A 27,400-nucleotide genomic window follows, 5' to 3' on the forward strand; every position below is an offset into this window, starting at 1 on the left:
CCTACTTAACACCAGCCCTAAGATCTGTGAACGGGAGCGGAGCTCTCTATTCTCCGATGCAGTGATGACCAGAGTGACAACACCCGTGGGGACCAGGCCCAGGCTGCCCAGCCTCTGACCCTCCACCTCTCTTCAGCCTGGTCCAGCACTCTGGCCACACTCTTGCTGCCTCTTAAACCCCTAGGCTCTGTGCCCATCCATCTGCATGAGCTTGGCCAAAGCCCCAAGAGGCACCAGCCCCAGCCCAGGCCTGTGTGTGTAGGACAGGAGGGCTGAACGGAAACCACTCGGCCGGGCGGACAGACGGCGCCACCGCCACCGGCCTCCAGTGCTCTAGGTCTGCCAGGATTCAGAGCAGAGTGTGCAGGCTGCTCTCAACCTCCCCCACCACGGAGACCTCCCAGGGCTCCTTCTCACACGAATGAACTCACCTCCTACCTCCCGGAGAACGCAGAGGCTGGCGGGCAGGTGTGCTCTCGCCTCTCCTCCAAACTCCCAAGCCATCCCTCCAGTGCACGCCCCGACCCGGTACAAGGGAAGCGTGCCCTCTTATCAGTGAGACTCAGCCCCGCAAGATGCAAGCCTGGGCTCAGCACCTGCCACTCTTCCTGGAAGCTCCATGACTGCTCACCTCCTCCTCTGGCCAAGCTTTCTCCCCACCTCCTGGCCCGTTTCCAGAAAGGAAACCCGGACAGTCCTTGCCCCAGGAGAAGAGGTTTTATGAGCCTCTTCCCTGGCTTGTCCCCTCTCCTTGTCTCCTTCAGGCCCCCGCCACTCTCCCAGTTCCCCAGCCACCAATGTGTGGGATGATGACCTTCTCACAAGCCAGAGGCATCAGTGACCTCCTGAAAGCAAGAGGCACCATGATGCCTGCCTCCACTGGCCCACTCAGCCGCCTCACCTCCTCCGTCTCTCTTGGGTCATCCCCTCCCTAACCACCCCCCACCCCACCCCCGAGCTTTGCCGCACAACCTGTTCCCAAACCCCTGGCTCAGGTATAGGCCTCTCAGCTGCATTCTACCTGCAGGACTCCCAAGACACTCCCAGCTCAGTGAGGGAGAGACTCCCACACTTCCATGAGCTCCCACCTCCAGCCACAGCTCCCCATCCCTACTGCCTAATACACAGACCTGGGCAACCTCTCTCTCATCACTCCCACGTCCAACTGATGACCAAGGGCTATGATCCCAACTCCACAACTTCTCGTGCCGCTCCTTTCTCTTTGCCCCACCCCTCTCTCTCCAGCCTGGACCACCTCTCCTAGCTCTTCTGGCTTCCAGCCCCGTCTGCTTCCTGGACCACAGCTGTGGCTCTTCAGGCAATGCAAATATGGCCAGGCATTCCCCAGCTTAAAACCTTTAGTAGTCCCCAGATGTCCAGACGAAGTTAAAACAAGGACCTATACTCAATATATTGTGATAACCTATAAGGGAATATATGTGTGTGTGAAAAATAACTGGATCACTGTGCTGCATGCCTGAAACTAACATGACACTGTAAATCAACTATTGTGGCTCAGTCACTCAGTCGTGTCCAACTCTTTGTGACCCTGTGGACTGCTAGCACGCCAGGCTTTCGTGTCCTTCACCATCTCCGAGCTCGCTCAAACTCACGTCCGTTGAGTCAGTGATGCCATCCAACCACCTCATCCTCTGTCGTCCCCTTCTTCTCCTGCCTTCAATCCTTCCCATCATCGGGGTCTACTTCAGTTAAAAACAACAACAACCCTGTCTGGTGACCCTGAGGCTCTCCAGGGCCCACCTGACCTATCTCCATCACCTAGCTACAGCCTCCTTCCCCGTCCCCCACCAGGGACCCCTCTGCCTGGAACTGGTTCTTGCCCTTTCATTCTCTGGCTTCCACCTGAAATGCCCCTTTCTCAGGGCTGGCTCCATCCAGTCCCTCACCAGGCAAAATCCCCTCCCTCTATTCCCTGTGCAGTAAGCGATCATGCTTGTAATTTCTTTTTCACTTAAGTATCCCTTTAAAGCCCACAGTCCCAGAGAGCAGGGTCCCAGAGTCAGAACAGTGCCTGGCCCAGAGCAGACAGACAGGACCTGGGCATTAAAACCAAAGCTGGAAAACACCTTACTTCCAACCAGGAGAGAGAATGGCTCATCTCAAAAAGAAAAAGAGGCCTCCTCCATCTCACCCACCCTGGGTTGTTCCCCAGGTCAGTGTGGGATGTTGCCCAGCCTGGCAAGTCCGAGGCGGGACAGGGAGACACAGCCTCCCCAGGCCTCAGCAGCCTACCCCCGCCCCCTGCCACACAGGTAGGAAGAGGCAGCCCCAGTGGTTGAGCCCCAGGAGCCCACCTCACAGGCTCTTATACTTGCTTTGGCAGCATATATACTTCCCCAGGCTCTCCACTCCCCTCCTCTCTGCAGCCTGGACACCCTCAGTCTTGAAATAAGCAGGGAAGAGACTCCACCAGCCAAGGAGAGAGGGCGCTGGGAGCCCAAAACCAAGCTCCCTCCCAACAGAAGTGATAAGCACGTCGAGCCATCTGAGGACCAGTGTCCTGTTTTCTTTTCCAATTTCACTTTGGGGAAGATGACAACTTCCCATGTTAAAAAAAAAAAACAAAAAAACATCAAACAGAACCAGGGTGAACTGTCCCGAGAGGGCAGTTCTCCAGTGAAGCCGGCCTGGCTGAGCCCAGGCCTGGCCCTGTTGAATCCAAGTTTTAAGGGCCCTGAAAGTAGACAGCTGCGTGTGCTGGCTAACCCAACTGCCCATGGGTGCTCTAGGGCTGATGTCTCGCCCTGGTGCTGGGGGTCTCAGCCTGGCCCCATTAACTGCGCAACACAAGCATGAGAAACTGTTTTTAGGATCGTGGCAGGAAGCAGTAAGACTTTCCAGTGTTCTGCAGTTTCTCCTCATCTGCAAGAAGACTCGCTGCCCTGAGACTGAGAAAGCTATTTCCTCTACTGCCGAGCACAAAAAGGCAAGAAAGGTGATTCTGCCGTGGTTTGGCCTCTGTAGACCCAGCAGCCTTGGAGTGACGGAAGGACGCTGAGTGTCACACTGAGTCCCAGCTTTGCCCAGCCCGAGGATGTATGGCATGGGGCTTAGAAACATCACCTGCAAAGTGTCCATCCCCAGGAGAGGATGGAGGTCACCTCCTCCATGAAGCATCAGAGGACCAACAATGCTCAGCATAGGATGGCACTGATGCCCCTTCAGATGTCTGGGCAGAAGGCAGTTTAGGCTCTTCTAGCAGCAAGAGGAGGTGCTTGATGTGTGCAGGAGGTGAGGACACTCAGGCAGAGCCCCCTGCTCATGGCCAGGCCTGTGAGTACCACCACATCAGGAGGCTGCTCAAGGAGAAAGGTAGCCCCACATGAGAGGAGGGGAGAGGAGGGGAGAGGACGGGAGCAGAGGGGAGCGGAGGGGAGAGGAGGGGCTGAAGGCCCAGAATCCCTGGCCACAGGCCTGAAACAATAACTGGACCAGGCTGAGATTCATTTGTGCAGTCTTTTTTTTTCTTTTCTTTCCCTTAAATATTCACAGGTCACAAAACTGCCTCTGGGCATTAAACCCAGGATTAAGACATCAATTAAGCAAGGTCTGAATGCTCCACTGATTAAAACAGTAGCAAGACAGGATGAAGGATTTCCAAAATCAGTCTCTAAGCATCGAAATGCCACAGTGTTGAACAAAAACCCATTTGAAAGGGACAGGAATTCCGTCTCTCCCAGAGATGGATGTGCAGAGGCAAGTTCTGAGGGAGCCGTGGACAGGAGTTCAATACCCCGGGACCCCCACAGCCATTCCTTCCCTATGCCTCGACCCAGGGATGCAAAGGGTAAAATCCGGGAACAACAGGAGGGAGGCAAAGGAAAGAGCTGGTTAGAATTACATGTTCTCAGGAGGCTCGATCAATACGTCCTCTCAGAGAAACCAGAGCCGCAAAGAAAGAAAACAGTGATTGAGCTCAGCTGTGAGTTGAGAGTGCCTGAGAACTGACCGGGGCCAGGTAGTCGTGGGCACGTGCGGGGAGGGCTGGGACCAGGGCCTGACGCCCCCACATCCTGTGTCCAGCCTTCTGGCCCACAGTAAGCCAGGTTCTCCCTCTAACCTCAGGTCCCCACTTTCCACTCTGCTTTCTGGCTGACTTAGGGCTAAATGCCTACTCATTGGGAGGCAAAGACAGCAATCCTACCGGAATACTTTCCATATACACACCACAGAATCTAGGTCATCATCCACGTACCCTTTCTAATCTGGGACATGTTACCCAGGATGCAGAATCCTGGTGCACGTCGGCCCCAAACCGTCCACACTTCACTGTCTTCTGGGCAGTAGAAACAGAAGGGTCTCCCCACTGCCTGATGAATACGCACGCGCCACCTCTGCTGGGTGTCCAGCACTGGCACAGGACTCAAGCTAGCGTGGTATCACTTAAAACCCGAGAAGGCGCGCGACGATGGCTGACATGCTTGCTCTTTTGTGACGCTTCCAGAGGTGCTGAACTGAAACCCACCGCACCGAGCTATTAGACAGCACAGAGGCATCTCCTTTTATTTCCTCACCCACCTTCAGATCAATTTAATCATCCGCCAACAGGAAAGCAGAACCACAGCCTAAATTATGAAAGTGAGACGCCTGCTCTTATTAAGTTTCAACTTTTGACCTCCATGTTCCCACTGCAATACACAGCACGAGGAAAGAAATGATCAGTTATGATCTCGTGTTTGTGGGGGAAGAAGAGTATGATTACAGCGGAATTTACAAGAAATCAAAAAGGTACTGCTCGAGTGAATGGAAAACAATAAAAGCAGTCACAGAAAGGAAATGAATGACACCCAAAGGGAAGGGAAGCTTCTCCTGTGCTAGGAGAGACCTCCAAATCAGACTGGCTCCGGGAAGGATCCCAAATCCCCAGGCCAGCTGCCACCTAGGAGCTGGGGTGCGTGTGGGTGGCACGGTGTGGTTCTTCCACCCCACCTCACCCTGGCCTCACATGCCATCTATTCCAGGGGCTCTGAGCAGGTCGGGTGGCCAAGAATGAACCAGCTGATAGTGGCTGACACTCAGGCAGCACCCGCACACCACAAGAGGCTCCTCAGAGCCACATGGGGCGGCATCTGAGCCTGGAGCCGCTGGCCTGGGCTCAGCTCCCGGCTTTTTCTTGGGCAAATCACTTCCCTGTGCCTCAGTCTGCCCACCTGCAGCACGGGATGATCAGAGTCCTACCTTATAACATAAATAAAATGTCTCTTCAAATGAGGTGAGGGGTGGCACACAGGAAGCCTCAAAAGGTGCCAGCTGGTGGTCCAGGGGTTAGGAATTCACCTTCCAACACATCGGACGTGGGCTCACTCCCTGGTCGGGGAACTAAGATCCCACATGTGTGTGTTCAGTTGCTTAGTCGTGTCTGGCTCTGTGCAACCCTACGGACTGTAGCCCACCAGGCTCCTCTGTCCATGGGGTTTCCCAGGCAAGAATGCTGGAGTGGGTTGCCACTTCCTCCTCCACGGGATCCTCCCAAATCAGAGGCTGAACCTGCATCTCCTGCATTGGCAGACAGATTCTTTACCACTGTGCCACCTGGGAAGCCATAATCCCCACTCGCTGGGAGGCAACTAAGGCCAGGTGCCACATAACTACAGAGCCTGTGGGTTGCCCTGAGGGCCCAGTGCAGCCCAAAAAAAGCGACTGCCACTGTTATTAGGATGTGTTGTCATTTGACTTCTGCCCTCAGTCTTTGAGCCATTCACCAAGGGAGACCACATCTACTTTGCAATGGAGGAAACTGAGGTGTGGTGTGTTATACAGTGAATGCTGTGTCCCCCTCAAATTTATAGGTTGAAACCTATCTCCAATGTGATGGTATTTGGGGGTAGCATCTTTGCGGGGTGCTTTAGGTCATGAGGGTGGAACCCTCACAAATGGGGATTAGCACCCTTAAGACACCCTAGAGGACTCCTTTACCCCTTCTGCCATTTGGGGACACAACATGAAGATGCCGTCTATGAACCACAGTGGGTCCGTGCCTTGGCCTTGAACCTCCCAGTCTTCAGAACTGTGAGAAATAAACTTTGGTTGCTTATAAGCCACTCGGTCTGTGGTAATTGTTAGGCAGCATGCATCTTCACATCCATGCTGTGAGTCAGGCATTACATCCCCATTTTACAGATGAAGAAGCTGAGGCTCACAAAAGTTAAGTGACTTCCCAGGGGGCAAGGGGGCATATAGGGGGTGGCTGGGGATAGAATTTGGATATGCCTGACTGGACACTTTTTCCATCAACCCAGGTAACTTCTCTCCATGGGGCCGAGAGAAAGAGGGTGGTAACAGCAGCCAGGACACAGGGCCCGAAGACACATCAGTGAGCCATAATCTAACACCATGGAGGGCCAGTCTCTCCTGTGAATGAGGGGCCTACCAGCCGTCCCACCCAGAGTCCTTCCGCCAGTGCCCAGAGAGGAGGGCGAGGGTGGTGACTCCCAAAGAGCCCGCCAAGAATGACCGCGGTCACTACAGAGGCCGGAACCCACGCTGCTAAACACACCCCTGAGGCCGTAAGCATGGTGTGACATTTCTAAAATAGTTCCATGGCCATCAAATGCCAAGTAAGTCCTCTCTGCTGAAGGCTTTAATAAGACCGGGAAGTAGTTTATCAGTGCAGGATCCACCTCAGAGCAGTGGAAATGTCACTAGAATTAAAGTGCGCTTGTTCCAAAATTACGAACTAATGACTTGTCCCTCGGGAGATGTGAGGTGCACAACCCAGCCCTGGCCTGCAAAGCATCCGGAGTGTCAGCAGCTGTGCGGGATGTCACGTGGAGGAGTGGACACGGTTCCTGGGCATCCAGGATTTATTCTTCTGCCAGCTGCGGGTTACAGGAGGGCCGGGCATGTTACTTCATAAAAACAAGACGAGGTGGGGGACTTCTCTGGTGGTCCACTGGCTAAGACTCTGTGCTCCCCATGCAGCCGGCCTGGGTTCAATTCCCAGTCAGGGAACTTGGTCCCACGGGCTGCAACTGAGAGTTCGCATGCTGCAACAGCTCCTGCACGCTGAAACCAAAGATGCCACGTGCCGTAAGGGAGATCCCGCCTGCTGCAACTAAGACCCGGCGCTGCCAAAGAAATACATAAATATTTTAAAAATAAATTAAAAAAAACAAACAAGAAGAGGTGGCTGTGAACTGGCAGGACACAGGCCCTCATGCTCCAAGTGTGCGGCCGGGCCGGGCACTGGGCCAGGGCTGCTGACAGAGCTGCTGGCCCGCCCGCCCCCAGCTCCCCCAAGGGTTGGTACCGATGCCAGTCGACAGCCCTCAGATCTTCGCCTCTGGCTCAGCCTCTCTCCCACCGGCACCTGCCTCAAACTCAATACACCACAGACAAGTCCCTTAACTGTCACAGCGCTGGCCCCCTCTCGGTGACACAACACCCAGAGCTAACAGGACAAAAACCCAGAGTCATCTTCAACTGTGCCCTTCACTCCGGCATCAAGGCTGGTTCCTCTCAGGAGCGTTCTGCTTGCCTGCCCTTTCCTCTCAACTCTGCCACCTACCTCCCGCTCCCCCGCAGCCACCTGGATCCTGCAGCAGCCTCCTAACTGGCAGCTCCATTCCTGCCCCACGACTTAAAAAAATGCAAACCTGATCCCACCACTCTCCTGGTTCTACTGTCTCAAGACAAAGTCTGGGCAGACAGCACAGGCCGCCCGGCCCCTGCCCGTCTCTCTGACCAACTTCAGGGGGCACTTCCACAGTGTGTGGCCCTAGGCTGGCCACACGGAGCCACCAAGCTTTCTCATCTCCAGCCTTTCAACAAGTGGCCCCTTGGCCTGGGTCACGCTCTCCTTCTCCCCCTCTCTACACTGCCCCCAACCTCATGAGCGGACCCGTGCTCACCCTCAGGCCATAGTGTTCCCAAGCCCCAAGACCAGATGAGCGAGGTCTCCCAACCAGATGGTGAAGTTGACGAATGGCCTTAGGGTCAGACGTGAGGCACACACACGCCTCACAGTCAGGGGGTGACGTGGCAAGGGCCCTGCCTCTCCGCTCTCCTACCTTCACAATAAGTGCAGCCATATGACAAATAACACACGTTTTAGTGCTATCCAAGAGCAACTCGATGGCTTTGGAAAACTGGCAGCAATCAGAATTGAAGGGTCTCTTCTGGGACTCAACTGGAGGCACCTCGCCCCTCTGTGACCCCACAGAAAGAACACGGCAGGTAGGGGCTACCAGTACCAGCCAGGGAATAAAGTGGGCAACCTAAGACACATAAAAAGGAGGCCAACGAGTCAAGACATACACGTGACATGAGGAAAACATGTTTACCTTTTGGGTAATGGAATTATGTATGATGTTTATTTTTATTCCTTTCACTATCAGCTTTAACTGAGCTATTTAAGTCTGGCTCCTCTACGGTAGAATTTCTTTTTAAAAAGTTCTAAATAAAGAAAGGGAGAAATATAATTGACATTTGTGTGACTCATGCCCTTCTGGAAAAACAGACCAACTGACAAAAAGAACAAAACAGAAGAGGCTGAGAGAAGAGTTTCTAGGGACCAGCTTGTCTAAGGGGCTCCCTGAGACAGGGTGGGTGGGAACAGCGGGGTCTCTCCCCTTCCTGGGCTGGGCACAACAAACAGCCACAAGCCATACTCACCACTCCACGATCTCTGGATGAAGAATGGCATTGTTGACATTGAACCTACAGAGAGAAAACAAGTCCATTAGTTCAATGGTCTAGTCATCTCCCAGCAAGAAATACTTCATTCGAGACATATCAAGAGGGCTTCCCTGGTGGCTCAGTGGTAAAGAATCCGCCTGCCAATGCAGGAGACACAGGTTTCATCCCTGATACGGGAAGATCCCACATCCTTCGGAGCAACTAAGCCTGTGTGTCATGACTATTAAACCTATGCTCTAGAGCCTGGGAGCCACAACTACTGAGCCTAAGTGTCCTAGAGCACATGCTCTGCAATAAGAGAGGCCACCATAATGAGGAGTCCGTGCACCACAACCAGAAAGTAGCTCCTGCGAGCCACAGCTAGAGAAAAGCCTATGCAGCAACAGAGACCCACCACAGCCAAAAGTAAATACATAAAACATATACCAAGAGAAGATCTGATCAAGAGAACTTTAACTTCGTGACTCTCTGGACAATAGAAGGCCTGCTGCTCACTTCCTGCAGCAGACTTGGCAGCTCAGACCGTGTTCTCCAAGTGCAGTCAGTTGGAGAACAAGCTGCTTGGCTGCAAAACACAATCTTCCACCCTCACAGACAGGTAGCATAGCTGCTTCCATCAAGTGTATCAACATATACATAATAGAAGTCCCAGAAGAAAAGGAGAGTGATAGTGAAGCAGAATATTTGAAAATATCATGGCCAAAAACTTTCCCAATTTAATGAAAAACACCAGTGTTAATTTCCATAATGCTTAATGAATTCCAAGTAGGATAAACTCAAAGAGATCCACACCCAGACATATAATCAAATTGTCAAAAGAAAATCTTAAAAGCAGTAAGAGAAAATAAATTTATCACATACAAAGGATCTTCAGTAAGATTAATGGCTGATTTCTCATCAGAAACTACGGGGGCCAGAAGACAGAATACAGAGGGGAAAAAAAAATCTGTCAATCAAGATTCCATATCCAGCAAAGCTATGCTTCAGAAATGAGAGAAATTAAAACACTTCCAGATAAATGAAAACTGAGAGAATTCATCACTAGAAGATCTAGCCTACAAGAAATATCAAAAGGGATTTTTCAGACTGTAGTGAAAGGAGTTACTAGAGAGTAACTACGATCCACATGAGAAGAAAAAAGGCAGGGGTAAAGTTAATCACATAGGTAAGTATAGAAAGTGTAAATGCATTATTTGTTTGTAAGTTCTAGTTTTCTCCTATCTGATTTAAAAGACAGTTGCATAAAGCGATAATTATAAACCTGTGTAGATCACCACAAGATGTATAAAGATGCAATCTGTATGCAGTAACAGCACAAAGGAAGACAGCATAATTTTTGTGTACTATTGAAACCAGCTGCTATTAATGTAAACTATATTATTATAAGTTTAAGAGGTCATTTGTAATCCTCTGGGTAACCATTGAGAAAATACATAAAATAGACAGAAAGCAAAATAAAAAAGGAATCAAAACTGAACACTGCAAAAACCTCAAACACAAAGAATGAGAGTAATGGAGAAACTGAGAAATAAAAACAATAAATGACACACAAAACTAGAAACAAAATGGCATGAAAAAAGGTCTTCCTTATTAGTAATTTAGATGTAAATGGATTAAAATTTCTAATTAGAAGACAAGGATTGACAGAACAGATGCAAAAAATAACTCAACTACATGCTCTAAAGAGATACTTTAGACTCAGACACAGGATGAAAGTGGAAGGATAGGAAAAGACATATTATGCAAACAGAAACCGATACATCCAGAGACTGGAGTATTTTTCAGCCATAAAAATGAGCAGAGTACTGATTCATGCTACAATACGGATGAATTCCGAAAACACAGGAAGTGAATGAAGCCAGACATAGAAGGCCATGTATTGCAGGATTCCATTTATATCAAATGCTAAAGCAGGCAAATCTACAAAGATATAAAGTAGATTAGTGGTGGGCAAGGGAATCATTGCTAATGGATATAGGGTTTCTTTATGGATGATGAAAATATTCTAAAGCTGACTGTTATGATTGCACAAATCTATAAACATATAAAAAGCATTTAATTGTATAGTTTAAGTGAGTCAACTGGAAGGTATGTGAATTATGTCCTGACAAAGCTGTTTTTAAAAACGTACTGCATATATACATAATTGATATTATTACATACAAATTTTATTCTAATAAAATTGATTTATAAAAATTGTCAGAACAGAAATGGAAACAGACAAATCAACAAGAATAGTTTGAGATTTTCACATACCTCTTCTGAGGGCAATACAAGCAAACAGAGAAATCAGTAAAGATGCAGAAGATATGAACAATACATTAATCAACTTAACTTCATTGACATATACAGAACATTACAGCCTACATGCTGTAGACTATGCTCTCTTTAAGTACATATGAAACACTTATCATAATGAACATATATAGAAAGTTTCAATAAATTTCAAAGGGCTGAAATACAGAGAACATTACTGATTACAATAGAATTAAACTAGAAATCAGTAACAGAAAGAAAAATAAAAAATCCAAAATCGAGAATTAAGCAATAAACTTCTAAATATCCACTCTTCAAAGAAGAGATAATAATAAAATTAGAAAATAAAAACATGAAATATCATAACTGGTGAACTGCAGCTAAAGCAGTGCTTAGAGGAAAATTTAAAGCTCTAAATGTAGATAGTAGAAAAGAACAATTGAAAACCAGTGATCTAAACTTCTATCCCAGAACTGCCTTCTTTCTCAAGAAGCTAGAGAAAGAACAAACAAAATGTAAAGAGATTAGAAACTTTTCAAAGCAAAAATCAATGAAATAGAAAGCAAACACGTAATTGAGAAAAACCAAGTTGTTCTTTGGTAAAATGAACGTAACTGGAAAGGGAACCCAAGAAACAAAAAGATCAGGTTGGGGCAAATCCCTGACACTGGTGTCACATATGACTCAGAGCTCAAGCTGTCAGTGAGACAGTGGGGGAAGTGCAATGTAGCCCAGCACCATGTATGGGCCTCAGCAGAGAAGCCTTGGCCAGCCTTTGACCCTCAGGATTCTGAGTCCTGCTCCATCTCAAGCCAGGAGATTGCACGCAGGGCATACAGGATTGTGACCAATCAGAAATTCTCCAGGACCTCAATGTCGGGTGTTGGAAAGCACCTATCTAATGCCTTGGTTGTGTAGCTAGTACCCCCACTCCTGGCTGAAGAAGGGAAAGGGGAAAGGAGAGAGAAGGAGGCGCTAGCAGGCTGAGAGGTGTCCACAGTATGAAAGCTTTCAGGATCCCTAACTAGAAAAATAAGACTACTTCCTGAGAAGTCAAGCAAAATGTTGTAGAATCAAGCCCTACTTGTGAAATATCAAAGCGACCCCAGACAGCCAATGTGGTGCAGAGTGAAGAACAGAGAAGCAGATGACATAAATAAAGATGGCAATAGAGACTCTGTCTCCCATTCTGCCAAATGTCACTTTGATGCTGGGAAAAGCAATGGCCCATCTCTTCAAAAGCCAAACATGCCAATAAAATCTCACATTACAAAACATACATACACATACACACATGCTCACACACACACACGAACAACAAGGTGACCCAGCACAAAGACCCAGATGCAAACACACAGACACACACAGGCAGGCATTTGCTTAGAAAAGAGGCACACACAGACACACACATAGATGTATATTCACAGACACGGGCAAACACACACAGACACACAAAGGCATACACTTAAACTAACAAAGGTCCACATCCAAATATACACACATACAGAAATATGCAGATTCACACACAGGCACACTCAGACACAAAAACACTCAGAGAAACACACTCAGACACACACTTAAGAGTCCAAAAGATATTCACTACAATATCAATTTTTAACTCAGGGTCATGAAATTGGAACGCTCCTTGCTTTTGCCTCTGTGCTAGTTAGACCTTTCTAGAAAGAACATGTAATTATTATGTTAAAAAAAAAAAAGCCTACCAGAGTCCATGAGGGTGAGGAGTACCCTAGAAGCAGAGGATACCTCCCTGGTGGGCTCCACCTGTGGGCTGGATGATGCAAAGTGAGCAGTGTGGGCCCAGCCAGCCCTGCCCCAGCCCCCAGACTCCTCCCTACAGTTTCCAACTTGAGGACGGAGAGCAGGCCCCGAACAGGCCTCCCACTCCACCAGCTCTGGGGGCTGGGATGGGCTCTTGTCTCTTCAGGAGACTCACGGAAATTTCATGAGCCATAATCAGAACCTCAATCTGAACTGTTACCTTGATACATAAGTTAACAGGAACCAGAAAGCCACTGGTCCCCACATCACAGACTGGCATTTTATTGTAATTGTCAGGTTTTAATAATGTCCTTCTATTTCTTGGGTTTAAAAATTCACATCTCTGAACATTAATATTCCTTCATTAATAACCCCCAAATTCAGCAATTTCATATTTAACCACTTATTTAAATGGAATTAATTTGTAACCGATTGTCTTCAAGTATGCAAGGCAATTTAAGTAAATGCCAAAAGATAAGAAATATGCTTATCCTGAACTACCAGCTGATATAAAATATCGACCATATTTCTTTGTCAGACAATGGCATGAAACAAAGCGCTCTGTACTCGGGGCCCCCGCCCGGGGCTCCCGAGCAGCCTGCCTGCCTCGGGAGGAACAGTCTCCGGCCAGGAAGGTGGCCCCCCACAGATAATCTCGTTCCCTTCATAGCTGGGGTCTGTCTGTTTCTCAGGAAAATCAAGTCTACCCTCTCAGATTGCTAACAGAGACTTATCATGTCTGCCTTGGTGCCCAGGGTGCAGAAACCCACTACGGCAGTCCATGGTGGTACATGCAGCCCACGGGAAGAAGCCGTGTTTACTGCGGGGCTGTCCTCTCCACAGACCAGCCTTCGCCCTGCCCTCGCCAGCACCTGGCAATGAATGCTGGACCCTATCCTGTGTCCAGAACCCCCGCGGGGCCTGCTTCTCCTACACCTTCGTGGGAGCTGTGGCCTGGGCCGGAGTCCAGCTCAGCAGGAGGCCTGCCCCCACCCTGCTCCCTTCAGCCCAGTACAGCACTCCCTCCTCCCCAGGAAGGACAGAGCCCCACCTTGCTTTCGCCTCTGTGCGTTAAGAGCTCTCTACACAAGCATGTCATAATTATGTAAAAAAACAAAAAACAAAGCCCCCCAGAGCCCATGAGGGTGGGGAGTGTCCCAGAAGCAGAGGGTAACCCCTTGATGAGTCCAGAGGCCCCAGGCCATGGGGAGATCCCAGCACATGTCTACCACTCCCAGCCCACCTCTGCCTCCCTGCTCCCAGTCCTCTGCCAAAGCCACCACTGTGATTTCTGGCACAAACCCTGCTGTGGGCTGAGGAGGCCTGGTCCTGACCTGGGAAGGCTGAGGAAGGCCTAAAGGCTCCCAGAATCAAACCCACAGCCCCACCCCCACCCCCACAAGGTGACAAGCCCGAGGCAGCCAACCCTGAGGAGCCACACCTAGAGACAAGGTCCCAGGCCGACCACTCGGCTAGACCAGGGCCAGGAGGGTCGGGCATGGGTGGACAGGTGAGGCCATTGTTCTGCCACAAGCTCCCTCCTACCCCAAGTCAAGGAATCAAGGTGGCAGGGGGTGGCCCATTAGGACAAATTGAGAGGCCAGATCCTGAACTTCTGCCAGAGGTCAAATAAGGATCTAAGGTAGGAGGGTTTGCAGAAAAGTTCAAAATGGTTAAAAACAAAATTCCAGGAATGAGCCACTTCATTAGGGCGGTGAGAAGTGACCGAAGATAGAAGCAGCTTAGTACTGGAAACTGGGACAACAGCAAGATTCATCTTGCTTAGGAAACAGGCTATTATTACCCCCGAAAACAGCTGGAGAGGCTCGCAGCAGGCAGGTGAACTCGGTCACTGGCCCAGTGGCTTTGGAGGACAAGGGCCCCTCCAGCCCGGCAACAGGGTCCGAGAGGTGGCAGAACTAGAGTGCTGGCAGTGGCTGGACTGCACCCAGACCCCAGGAAGATGAACGTGACTTTTCCACAGGGAAGGCACTGGCAGGGGACCCGAGGTCAGTGACCACGGCGTGCGGGGTGAGGGAGCAACCCCGAGGGGTTGTTATGTGGGGCCCAGAGGGATTTATGAGGCAACAGGAGAGGGGTGAGCACTGTAGGTGGGCCTGGGGACCCCAAGACAGGGAGGGCTCTCACCTGCAGCCAAGTCAGAGAACTCTGCTGCCACATGGGCATGGAAATGAATCCCCCCAGCGTGGGGGTGGCTCTCAGCCCAGCAGTGAGGGGCCTGGGGAGCAGCCCATAGCCAACCTGTCTGGACTGGACCATGGGTTGGAGAGGGCCCACCTAGTGCCTGAGAACGTGTGCAAAGATAAGGCAGGCCCTGGCTCTCCAAAAAGCGTCCCATAGTGGGGTGGGGTGTTGGCCAAGCACAGGCTCCTCTGGCTCTTGGCAGGGACCGTGGGGACTCCGAGGGCAGCAAGGAACAGAGGCTGGGTCTACTCCATGGAGGGAGGGGTTGGTCCACAGCGGGAATCCTCCCAGGGGGAGTGGGGAGGGGGCCTCAGCTTTTACTGCTCACTAACAGTGATGATGTCGCTAGGGTCCCCTGCCTCTCCCCTCAGAAAACTTTAGGGAATAGCCAGGAGCCACTCCAGCCTTACCACCTGTGCCCAGGGTGCTAAGGAGGCATTCTCCACAGCAGAGACCTCGGCTCGGGGGCTGGGCAAGCAAAGACCCCACAGCCGAGAAGCCCGACAGCTCACTGGCATCAGGGAATCTTGTCATCGGAGATCGTGAAGTCCACTGGCCCACTACACAGCTGGGGAAACTGAGGCTTGTAGAGGCACTGGGGCATGATGGGGGTTTGCTCATGGGTAACTGTTTACTAAGCATTGGCTGCACCCAGGCTCTGGATGAGCGGGGTCGCATTTCATCATGTGGCAAGCCCTCCCTCCTCCCAGCTTGGGGCCCTCCCCACAAGGTAGCGACCCACGCTGAGACCAGAGGAGCCAGCCTGCGGGACTGGAGACATTCCATGGAGCTGGCGGAGGCAGGTGAACAGGGCACGGGAGCTCTGGCATCGGGTGGTGCTGGGGGACCAGGGGAGGCTTGGGACGGGAAGCAGCTGGCTGCACCCGCACTACCCTCTCAAGGGCCCGGGGAAGAGACGGCGGCTCCGTGGCCAGCATCTCAAAGAGCTGGGCTAATCACCGCTGGTGTGGGAGGAAGGCCGCTCTGGGGAACTCCCGAGAGGATGCAGAGATTCGTGCAATGAAAAGCAGCAAACCTGATACTCGCTCCCCCGACCCCACCGCTCTTATCATTGGGGGAAGTGATACATATTTATGAGCTCATAATCCCTGCTAATCACCCAACATCACACACATGCACAAACTCCCATGGCTCGGGCTCATACATAGTTATAAGGCGCTTCCCCTGCCGCCGCCGCGGTCCACCAAAGGACGACAGGGGCCACCCTGGTGCAGAGCACGGGAGGTGCAGGAGGGGCTGGGACAGGAGGAACAGATAAGTGAGCTGGCCACACTCGGCAGCCCCGAGCAGTAGGTGCTCTCCTCAAGGGTTCGCTTGCTGCAGCCTGGGGCCCCGCAGATACCCCCGTGCCAGGGCCGGTCAGCAGCCAGCCCAGAGACACAAGGGTGGCTGGCTGGCCACATTCCTTGGGGGCGTGAGGGTGGCAAGGCAGGCAAGATACTGTGCTCTCTGTGCCCAACATCTGCCCTCCTTTGTGTAGAGGTCTAAAGCGGGGAGCAGGGCTCCAGGGCCCCGCCTGGGGCTACACTGGGGAGTGAGGGCAGGAAAGGCAGGGGCCCCTGCCCGGGACTGGGGCAGCAGGGGGCACAGGAGAAACCTGCGAGCCGGACTGGGAGAGGTTCATTGGCCAGGAGTGAGGGGAGGGGGCGGATAAGAATGAAGACCACAAGGCCAGATCAGGTCCCTGGAGGGAAAACAACCGCCCACTGCATGCACTCGGCCCCTTGAGTGTGCACAGCCCCCTGAGTGTGCACGGCCCCCTGAGTGTGCCCGGTGGCCAGGGCTCCCTAAGCACTCGGTCGCTGATGCTTTGATGATGAAGCTCCATGGGGAAGTAGCGTCGGTCCTTAAAGTCAAACTTGAACTGAATGTAAGCAAATTTTTTTTCTAAGCATTTCCTCAAAAGTACCAAATTGAGCCCCTTTCTATAAACATCCTTCTGGGTTTTGTTTTTCCTTTTTAACTTTTTGGCCATGCTCTGCGGCATGTGGGATCTAGTTCCCTGATCAAGGATAGAACCCGTGCCCTCTGCATTGGAAGCATGAGTCTTAACCAATGGACTGCCAAGGGAAGTCCCCTGCTGTGTGTTTTGTGCCTAGTTTATATAAATAGACTGGGTCAGGCCTGCGGGGGAAGATGTGAGCTGATGGAGTAGGAAGACGGTTCCCGGGGCCCCAGGACTCACTTGCTGATACCCTCGAAGGAGGCCTCCCTGCAGATGCTGCCGCTGTCCGTGTTGACGCCGCGCTGGGGAGAGAGACAGAGAGTGAGGGCATAGACCTGCCACACGGGGCCTTGTGGGACTGGGTAAGGACCAGGAGCCCCCACTCTGGCCCCAGCCAACCCATCCCTTCCTGAAAGGCCAGGCCCCAGCAGAAGGGCAACCCTCCTTCTTAGCTGTGGCTTGAAAAGCAGAGGAAACCAAGGTGTCCTCAGTCCAAGCACTTTGCTGACCCCGGCTCGGGCGGCCTAGGACCACCACCGACCACAGGCCCCCGCCCCCAAGCCTGGCCCATCTCCCTTGCACACATGTGTGCACACACGCTCCTCACGGACAGTGTCCCGAGAACACTGTCAAATCTGACCCTGCCAGAGATGCTGGTGTGACCCGACCGGGTGACGCAGGGACTCTGCTACATTCCTCTCCTTTCCCTAATTGTAAGGAGACTCCAAGTAGAACTCAGACGGGGAAGGAGAGAAAACAAAAGACTCAGAGGAAAACGTGCTGTCCCCAGAGAGGCCAAGCCTTTTAAATCCCCCTTTAATTCTTCCTCAAGACCTTCAGGTGGATGTCTGATTGCGTCCCCCCAAATAAAACACACTGAACCCCCTGTGACCACAATCTTAACTTTTCTTCTCAGCCATCAAAACAGCAGGGTGGAAAAAAAGAGACCATGTGAAGTGCTAACAAAAATAACCTAGAAAAAACTATTCCTGTAAAAATCAATTAACAAAGGAGAGAAGGGTCACTTTCTATACACTCTTCATACTGGAAGCTCCCCAAGCTGAAGAAGCATATGAAGGCAGGCTTCTTCTCAGAGCCGTTTCACAGCCCCAGCGTCCCCACCCCACTGGGGGGCACCGTGCACCCCTGCCAGCCCCAGGCTGCTGCAGGTCCTCTGTCATTCAGCGCCCCGGGTCCAAAATCTGACGCCACACAGCCCAGCACCTTCATGGGCTGATGCAAAGGGTGTGTTTTTCCAAATTCTATCAACAATGAGGGAGACACAGGGTGGAAGCAAATTGATAAACAAACCCCAAGAGCTCAACCTGACCCAACTACATCCTCTAGTTGGGTTTTAACTCTTGGAGTATGCAGGGTGCCTCGTCCACAGTGGCCTCAGGACAGGATGCGGCCCAAGGCGACTGGAGAAGGGAGGGTGTGATCCTGGACACGATTAGTAATCCAGACTGAGGTGTCACTACTGATCACCAGTGACTGCTGCTCTGTTTTCCATCCCACCCCAAGGCCCTGACCTCTGCAGAGTCAACCGGCTCCCCAAAGCCCCTCTCCATACACAGATGCTGCCTGGTCCTTGAACATCAGCCACTTACCAGAGTGAGGAGCACAGAGGGGCTCCGGGATGTCAGAACACTGGCGATCTGAAAGGTCAGAAAGAAAACATCCACTTTAGTGCCACCGCATGAAGCCTGATGGAGGTGACGTACCAGGGTTATTCAGGGCTGACAACTCATGCTGATCAAGCACATCCTTCAAACAGGAAACTTACAGAGAATAAGGGACTTCAGAAAGCCACGGAGCTATCGGGGCAGAGAGGGATTCAAGCTTAAACCTGGCACGCTTCCCCATGTGCGGCCCAGCCTCCGGGACCCACATGGACCCCAGCTCCAAACAGTCAGACCCACCCGCCTGCCAAGGGCAGCACCTCTGTTCATCTGCCTGGTCCCTTGCAAAAGACCCATTCCAGCCAGCTCTTAGGCAACGGCCCCACCCGGCTCTGGTCCTCTGGGTGGACACCTGCCTCCCAGCCCCCATTCATCCCCTTGACCACATGGACTCAGCCACTCCCGACCCCATATCCTTGCTCTCCATCCCTCCCACGGCCCACTCAGGCCCTTGCTTGTTGGCTGCTTCCTAACCAACCCCCTTGAACAACCCCATCGCCATCCCTGCCACGTAGGCTTATCCCCATCTCACCGCTGTGCCTGTGCCTGGGCTCTCACCGCTGCCTGGCACACTTTTCCCCATCTCAGCTGCTTCCTCAATTTGTACTCAAGACTTAGGTCCCTGCCCCCCTCCCAGGCAGGTTGGTTCACTCCCTCCTCTACTGCCCCCTAACAGCCCTCATTCCCCTGGCAACATGCCCATCACACTGCATCGGCCATGACATCCAAGGGTGCCTGCCACTCTAGTGAGACCACCTGCTTCCTCTCCTGGCTCCACCCCTCAGTCCACTCTGCATCTTGGCCATGGCAGCTCCCACTGTATTTGAGCCCCCTCCCCATGCTCCCACCCTAAACTCTGACACTCTGACACAGGGTGAGAGTTAGAGGGATTTGTTTGTTGTTTCAACCGCGTTATGGAGCCATCACTGACATATTCTACGCTGCACATTATTTGAAGCGCATGTTTTGATAAGCTTTGACATATGTAATATATATGCTTTTTAATACTGAGAGGCTCCCAGAGAAAACCTGGAAGATACTGAAAACTATAAAAAAGATAAAATACACCTACAAAACCATCCCCTGAGACTTTTTACCTCTGCACATAAAAACAGATCTGTAATGACATTTGGATCATATGAAGTTACACGCTTCCCTTATTTCCTGTCATTAAATATTCTTCAAACATGCCATTTTTACCAGTCACTACTGAGGGGGATGGTTAACGTCCAGGGAGACCTTGATCATGGCCTGCGTCAGTCACTGCAGACTCATCTCATGTAACCTCCCGTGAGACTAGTGCTGCAAATTCAGGTTTCACCAGTGAAAAAGCTTCTGGGGGACTTCCTGGTGGCCCCAGAACCTGCCTTGAAATGCAGGGGATGTGGGCTCAATCCCTGGTCAGGAAACTAAGATCCCACATGCCGCAGCACAACAAGCCCATGCGCCATAACTACTGGGCCTGCGTACTCCAGGGCCCTCGCACCACAACCAGAGGGTCCGTGCACCGCAGTGAACTCTGCATGACGCGGTGAGGATCCTGTGTGCTGCGACCAAGATCTGATGCAGCCAAATAAAGAAACACTGCGTGCACACATGCTCAGTTGCTCAGTCGACTCCGACTCTGTGACCCCATGGATTGAAGCCCGCCAGGCTCCTCTGGGATTTCCCAGGCAAGGATACTTGAATGGGTTGCCATTTCCTTCTGCAGGGAATCTTCCCGACCCCAGGATCAAACCCACATCTCTTCCCACATCTCTTGCATTGACATGTGGATGCTTTACCACTGAGCCACCTGGGAAGCCCCAAAATAAACAGTAAAATAAAATAAAAAACTTAAGACTTCATCTGCCCAGGTTCACCAGTTAAAAGACAGCAGAGCGCAGAGTTGCGCCGTGTCCTAGTCTCTTAACAGAGCTGGCATAGTTTATTTACTCATTCCTCTGTGGGCACTTACATTATTTCTAATGATTATTATAAATCATGACGATGGACATCCCTGGTATAGAGTCTTTATTTCTTTAAAATAAATTACCTTAAAAAAATGGCTTTCTTAAAAAAAATTGATTTAGGGTAACTGCTGTCTGACAAGCCCCACACTTTGTCAAGGTTTTGATGAGTCCCGGATGTGTACCAACCACCCTCCCACCAACGCTCCATCTCCCCAGGCCCTCCTCGTTTGCTCAGTAACTGCTCTGAGAATGACTGAAGCCCGGCCCCGGAGCTGCACGCACCGCAGCACGCTGAGTCACTGACACTCCCCAGGCCCTCCTTGAGGAGGGGGCGGCTCATTAGAAGGAACCGGAGCCGTGCTTGTCGGCCCTGGGTGTGTTGTTACGGCGACTGAAGGGTCTACATTCATCAACGTGGAGCGGGTCTGTCAATTGCTGCAGCAGAGCCAGAGCGCGAGCGGGCACTTGGGGATTGTAGGCGCTATTGTCCTTGGGAGAGGGGAGGAGGATGACAAATGTGCTGGCTGCTGGTTTTCTTCTCAGCTACGACTCAGGATGTGCTGGTGGGGGATAATGGAGGAGAAGGAGCAGACGGATGGAGGAGGTCTGACGTGGCGGGCCAGGCGTCTGATGGTCCTGGCAGGACAGCGTCATTTATTGATCACGACCTCTTGAGTGGGCTCTGCTTACTTCTGTGGCTGCGAAACCTCCCCAAGCTGGGCAGTTGCATCCGCCCTTCCCTGTGGAGACCCATTATTGCTACACTCTCATCGGCACACCCTGATTCCACGCCTCTGAAATTAAGGTGACGGGAGGCAGCCATGAGTCACCAGCGGGAAATGCCACTCCACATACAGTATGACACAGCTCCAGCCACACAGGGCCTCGTTTCCATGGAGCAGCGGTCACTGGGGACCCACCAGCTCTCACAAACCAGCGCTGTTAAACACCCCTGCCTTGCTTCATGCCGCAGCACCTGTTTCCCAGGTAGCCTGGCCTCTCCAGCAGGTTGAGGTGGACAGCAAACACAGGATGCTTCAGAGCCCTGTGGACAAGGATCCGTCCCTGGGGACAGTCAGAGGCTTCCCTCTTGCACCCTCGCACCCAAGGCTTCCACCAGGCCTGCTGGCCACTCTTCAAGGGTGATGATCCAGAAGCGGGGGCTGGATGATCCTAAAACAAGCTCCTACTGCTCCAGGAAGCTGGGTTCACTGTGCAAAAAGCAAAGCTCTTCATGGCAGTCTGAAACAGGGCTGCATGATGGTTTTTCAATGCAGCAATGCATTTAAAATTGTCAAATTGTTCCCAAAATATAAATGTGGGGAATGACCACAAATAACGTGGATGTGCACCTACTCATGAACAACTGGGGTATCCGGTAATCTGGGGCCAGTGGTCCCACAGAGCAATCGGGGGCACACCACTCCCGATGCCTTTACCCACTGAGGTGGGGAGATGGGAGGTATCAGCCACTGCCTTGGCTGTGGCTGCCACCAAGGTCTCTTCTATCTGAGTCAGTGACCTTGGCAACACCTGTCTGGTGCCACAAAAGAGGACACAAGACTTGCCCTCTGCCAGGCCAGCTCCCATCACCAGGACACAGCCTCTGCACGGCACCTTGACGGCAATGCCTAGCCCCTCTCAAGGTTTTCCTGAGCCCCACCCTCTCAGGGGAGCCACCGTTCAGTCGACCTTCTCAGCAATTAAACTCAGGATCACCTGTATGAGGAGGGAACTAGGCAGCCAGGTCTGCTACATCAGCCACCTGCATGTGGTATCAAGTGACAGGCCACGGCCTGGGGTGGGGGCTTCCTGCCTTCTTGCAGAGGAGACAAGTGTCAGCGGCTTCCTGTCTGTGATTTGTGCAGACGGCCAAGGCTGTCTGAGGGCTAGATCGAGCCGAGCCTCATAGAACTGGCCCAACACAAAGGGCTTCCTGTCACCATCCGTGATGGAGCAGCCCCGGGCACCTCAAGTGCCTCCCAGCTCAGGCATCTGTATTTTGGTTGGGCTCCAATTCAAGCCACAGAAAATCCAAGGCACTTGGGAGCCTTGTCAGCTCTACAGGCATGTCCAGCAGCACCCGCTCACATCTGACAGGGCACAGGCAGGGGTAGAGGGTGCGCCTCTGGGGTCTACAGGCTCTGAGGTCACATCCAAGTCTGGTACTCCACACTGGTGGGGCTGTGGATGAAGCCCTTCACTGCTTGGAGCCTTGGCCTCCTCCTCTAATCAGGGTGAGACTCTGGCCCCCACAGCACAGGGCAGAGGGAGGAGGGAATCCGTGTGAGCTACTGAGGCTCCTGGAGCCCGCAGGTGCTGCCCCAGAGTGAAGCACCTGTCCCCCAGTCCACAGGAGCCCTCGTTTCCAGTAAGACCCACAGCAGTAACAGGCACGACAAAGCCGATGACACAGATGATGGGGGGCCTGCAAAAAGCTCCCTGCTCTCAACTCCACTGATGCCTTCACTTAAGATTCTGCTTCCTAAACACAGACTCAGAATGAGCTGGTCTGTGGGGCTGTAATCCTAGACCATCATTACAGGCTTTCCTGTCCTGACACTCGAGACCTCTTCTGTTTTACCTCATCTAGAGGCCAGTTCTGCTTCTCCCCAGAAATCACAGTGTAAGTGGAGCTGAGTTCACCCTCTTCCTGCCACTGCCCACACCCTGGTCATAGAAGCAAAACCATCAGATTGTGGCTGGGAGGCTCTGAGTTGGTGGGCTAAGCCCCAGGGCCCGTCCCAGGCTGCCCACCTCCAGGTTTCATGCCCAAGAGACCCAGAAGGTCAAGGTCCCAAAGGGCAATAATGTTACAATGCAGTTTACAAAGGCAGGAGGGGCACACTCACCAAAGGAGAGGATCTAAGCATGGGCATCTCCCTGTGCCCTAACAGCAGTGGAAGTCAGGGGCAGCCCCTTCCGACTGCCTGGACTGGGGACAGATTCAGAGCCCCGGGAAGACAGTTGCATCCCTATCCTGGCCACACACTACTGGCCAAGCACACTGGGAAGAAGATTAAAGCTGCGGGGAGTTCCCTGGTGGCCTAGTGGTGAGGATTCCACGCTTTCACTGCCGTGACCCGGGTTCCATCCTTAGCTGGGGAACTAAGATCCTGCAAACTGTGTGACACAGCCAATAAATAAAGAAAAGTATAGCCAGGGGACCTCCAAGTCCACCCCACCCCACAGGCCTCTCGCAGCCTGGGGCTTTTCTGACAGCAGCATCTGCAGCTGATGAGGGCCTGCGAGAGGGCCTCCCAACACGTGAAGGCCCAGCCGAGCCTGATCAGACCTTCACAGAGATCGCCTCCCCCCAGCAGCTCAGCGGCCACCTTCCAGGTGCCAGACGCTTCCGGCACTGCTAAGGGAGCTGGTGGCTGGACCATGCTGTCCCTCGATGTCAAGCCAGGCTGCGGCAGGGGGAGGGGTCGCCACTACTGACCTCGTCTGTGTATTGGACATCATCCACGGCGTACTTCTCCTTGAAGTGCTCCTTGGAGTGGATCCTCAAAAGAAGCACAAGGAAGGCCAGGGTCAGGGTTTGGCCTTGGCTGGGCCCCGGTTGCCTTCCCACCCCCAGTCTAGGGCCCATTCCTACCCTATCCAGCACTTGGCACCAAGCCAGCCTGCCCAACACAGACTCGGGGAGGGGGGGTTAAAGGACACTGGGCCACAGAGAGACCGCTGAACCCCGCCTGCCTCCCTCCACCTCTCCCAGCTGACCTCTGCTCTTCCTTTGAGTCTGTGACCCTCGCCGCTTGCAGCACGTAGCTGAGGAGGACCCTCCCTCCGCCCTCCAGGGAGAGTCCATGGGGCAGCCCGCCAGCACACCCTACTCTTTGGGGAGTGAAATAAGCTGCCTCCCAGGCCCCCACAGAGCCTCTTTAAAAGAAAGTTTAAAAATTAAAAATTAACATTTTAAAGAAGTCAATAACAGCATTACTCACTGTGATGAGAAACACTCAAGCTTACTCATCGTCCCTAAAAAATCAGCTGGTGAGGAGACAAAGACCCAGAGCGGAGGTGGCTCAGTCGCCCCTGCCCCCCTCACGGTCACGCGTGTGCTGACCGTGGTCATGGCTGTGCTGGGCAGGGCTGGCGGGTCCAGCAAGCACCACCCCCACCCCCCAGCCTCTTGGTGGGAAAATGAATCAATGTCACTGCTGGTGATACAGCTCACATCAGGAGCATTAGCCACCCAGGAGAAGGGTGTCCAAGCCAAGTCTAGTCTCACATACACACACTGCCCTGTGCCATCCCATGCCTGGGCACTGCATCAGCTTGGGGGATTTGCCCTTCTCCTGCCTGCAATGTGAGGTACTCTAGTCACCAAGTGTCAGATCCAAAGGAGGCCTCAGAGGAAGCAGCAGATAGCTTTTAGAGTGTGTTTCCTGGGCTCTCAAGGATGAGCAGACAGGCAGGGGGAGGTGCCAAGGACAGTGTGCCTGGGAGGATAAGGCCCGGGGGATAAGGGAGAGAGGGCACTTGGAGACAACCACCTCTGAGAGCAAGCCCCACATACCTCCAAGGTACCAGCATCACTACCCAGAAAACGGACTCCCATCCCCTCTCTGAGTGGAAATTTTCCTTCCACCCAAACAGGCATCCCAGACCAGACTGTGGCCAGGAAACACAGAGCATGATCCAGGGACAGACAGGTGGCCTTGGGGATTAGCACAAGGGCACTCACAGCCCCAGGGGGTGAGCTGGGCTGGGGAGACAGTGGTCCCTGGCAATGGGCAGCTCAGTGTTCCAGAACCCTCTTTGCTTCATCTCCCTTCTGGCTTCTCTGACGTGGGCACTGGGTGTCAAGCTCCCATCATTAATTAAACTTGCATGATCCAATTGCATCAGCTTCTGTGGTTGAGACAGGACTCAAAGGTAAATGGTCAAAGTCTGGTGCCTCCGTTAGCACCGACCATAGCAGCTACATGGGAGCAGGAACTGATGACAAGCACCCCGCGTGGACACTGAAGGCCCTGGTTCCAAGGCTTACTGCCAAGAGCGCGGGGACCCTTTGCTACCAAGGGGTGACACTCTCAGCACAGCTGACCCTGCAGCCACACACAGAAGCACAGGCCAGAAGGGCAAAGGGTAGGGACCTTGGTGTCATCACCATGTTCCTGCTGACTGCTGTGACTCCAGCCCCTGCTAAGGAGGCACAGCATCCTCGGCGGGTGCCCAGTTCACCTGTGGGCCCCCATCGCTCCATCTGCTCCAGCTGTGACAGGCATCAAAAGCAAACTCCCAAAAGAGTCAGGAAGAGCTAAGGGCCTGCTTCTGAGGCCGGCCTCGATGATCCGACAGAGGGGCGTCTCGGCCATTAGCCTGGACACCGAGCTTCTCATCTCACCTCCTGTCGGGGACCCTAAACCTCCCAGGTCTTCCAAGCCATCTTGCCAAGGGACACCTCAGGAACCATGCTCCTGCTGGCCCTGCCTGGGTGCGGGGCTGGGGTGCGGGGGGGTGGGGGGTGTAGGCGGGTCTTGGCAATCAGGATTCAGCAGAAACCCAGGAGACTTGAGACCTGGGAACATCTCCATGTATTCAGCCTGATGTCAAGGTCTTAACAGGGAGGAACCGGTGGAGGGGGCGGAGGAGGGAGTAAAGGAGAGAGAAGCACAAGGCAGCTGGGACTCCGTGGGTGGCCCAGGGCTGTGTGCTTGCCTGTCCACCCCTCACCCACCAGCGATGGGCCATTCTACTTGCCACGGGAGCCAAGAAGCCACGAGGGGCCAGCCAGCCCACAGGAGAGCCAGACGCTGCTGCTCTGATGTCCAGGAAGAAGCGAGTTCGGAAGTCAGCCCCACCAAATGCCCTTTGCCCCCCTCAACAAGTCCAGAGTGCACATGGGCCTCAAGGGCCCCGAGTCACCCAACTAGCCACAGGCCTGGCTTTCAGCAGGAATAACCAACTGCATCTCCTCTGGCACTTAGCATGCCATTTCTTCCTAAAGGATAGGGATAGTTAAGTTTGAATAGTACTTATTTTTCATGTTTTGGGGCCAATTCTAGTAAAAATCATTTAAATGGCACCATAAGAGATAAGTGTGCCAGGCTACCATGTCAAGCCAGCCACCAGAGGGACTGACAGGAAAAGGACCGGCACGTCCACATGAGCCCTGCAGGAGAGGTCCCTGGGCAACTCCATGCCCACTGAGCGCTGGGCTGGCTGCGGCCACACAGAGAGGTGCACGCTGCCCTGACTGCAGTCTGGAGCCCAGCAGGGCAGCTCTGGCCAGATCCCGTCGTATGCGAGATCCAAGTGGCAGCAACTGGATGCGAGAGACTGGGCCAGCAGGGAGGCCAGCCCCACCCCAGAAACTCTCCCTTCAAAAGGAAGGGGCAACCTGAATCTCCCACAACATTGTTAATCAGCTATACGTCAATGCAAAATATTTTTGGTGTTAAAAAATTAATAATAAAAAAATTAAAATTAAAAAAAAATTTACAAAAAAGGAAGGGGAAGCTCTGGCAGGAGAGAGGAGGCAAGGCCCCGCCCCAAAGGGATTCACGTCTTCAGGAAGGAGCCGGTGTCCGCGGTCCCGGCCCATGCAAGCCTTCTCCACTGGCAGCTGCGCCCAGCAGGCGACTCAGGGTCAGGGCGGGCGCGGTGAGTGCCAACACCCTGTGCGGGGCCTCCCCTGAGAAGGAAACTTTCAACTAACACCCATGGGGCAGACATGGTGGAACCCTCTAGAAAATGAAATTTCCAAGCACAGGTCTAGCTGGCAAGCTGACCACCTGCATGTGGCTAATGAATCAGTATCAGGGCCGAATTACAGCCGTCAGCATCCACGTCCAGGGGCTGGAGCCTGCCTGCAGTCTTCTCCTCCTGCTCACCACCCAGAGCCCCGCCCCAGCTCCGGAATGAAGGGGGCAACCATGTCGGGGTTCTCT

At 52.7% G+C, this 27,400-nt stretch overlaps 1 protein-coding gene across 1 annotated transcript in view; it reads right to left on the minus strand.

The window, feature by feature from the left end:
* Nucleotides 1-27,400, minus strand: part of PEPD (peptidase D) — a 119,569-nt gene that overhangs the window by 77,763 nt on the left and 14,406 nt on the right. Inside the window, exons 4-7 of the mRNA XM_055554082.1 lie at nt 23,944-24,007; nt 18,475-18,522; nt 17,105-17,166; nt 8,635-8,679 (exon numbers count right to left, since the gene is read on the minus strand). Coding sequence (XP_055410057.1) covers nt 8,635-8,679; nt 17,105-17,166; nt 18,475-18,522; nt 23,944-24,007 — 219 coding nt within the window. The remainder of the gene's footprint in view (nt 1-8,634; nt 8,680-17,104; nt 17,167-18,474; nt 18,523-23,943; nt 24,008-27,400) is intronic.

The sequence above is a fragment of the Bubalus kerabau genome, chromosome 17, assembly GCF_029407905.1.
Source record: "Bubalus kerabau isolate K-KA32 ecotype Philippines breed swamp buffalo chromosome 17, PCC_UOA_SB_1v2, whole genome shotgun sequence".
NCBI classification, from domain to species: domain Eukaryota; kingdom Metazoa; phylum Chordata; class Mammalia; order Artiodactyla; family Bovidae; genus Bubalus; species Bubalus kerabau.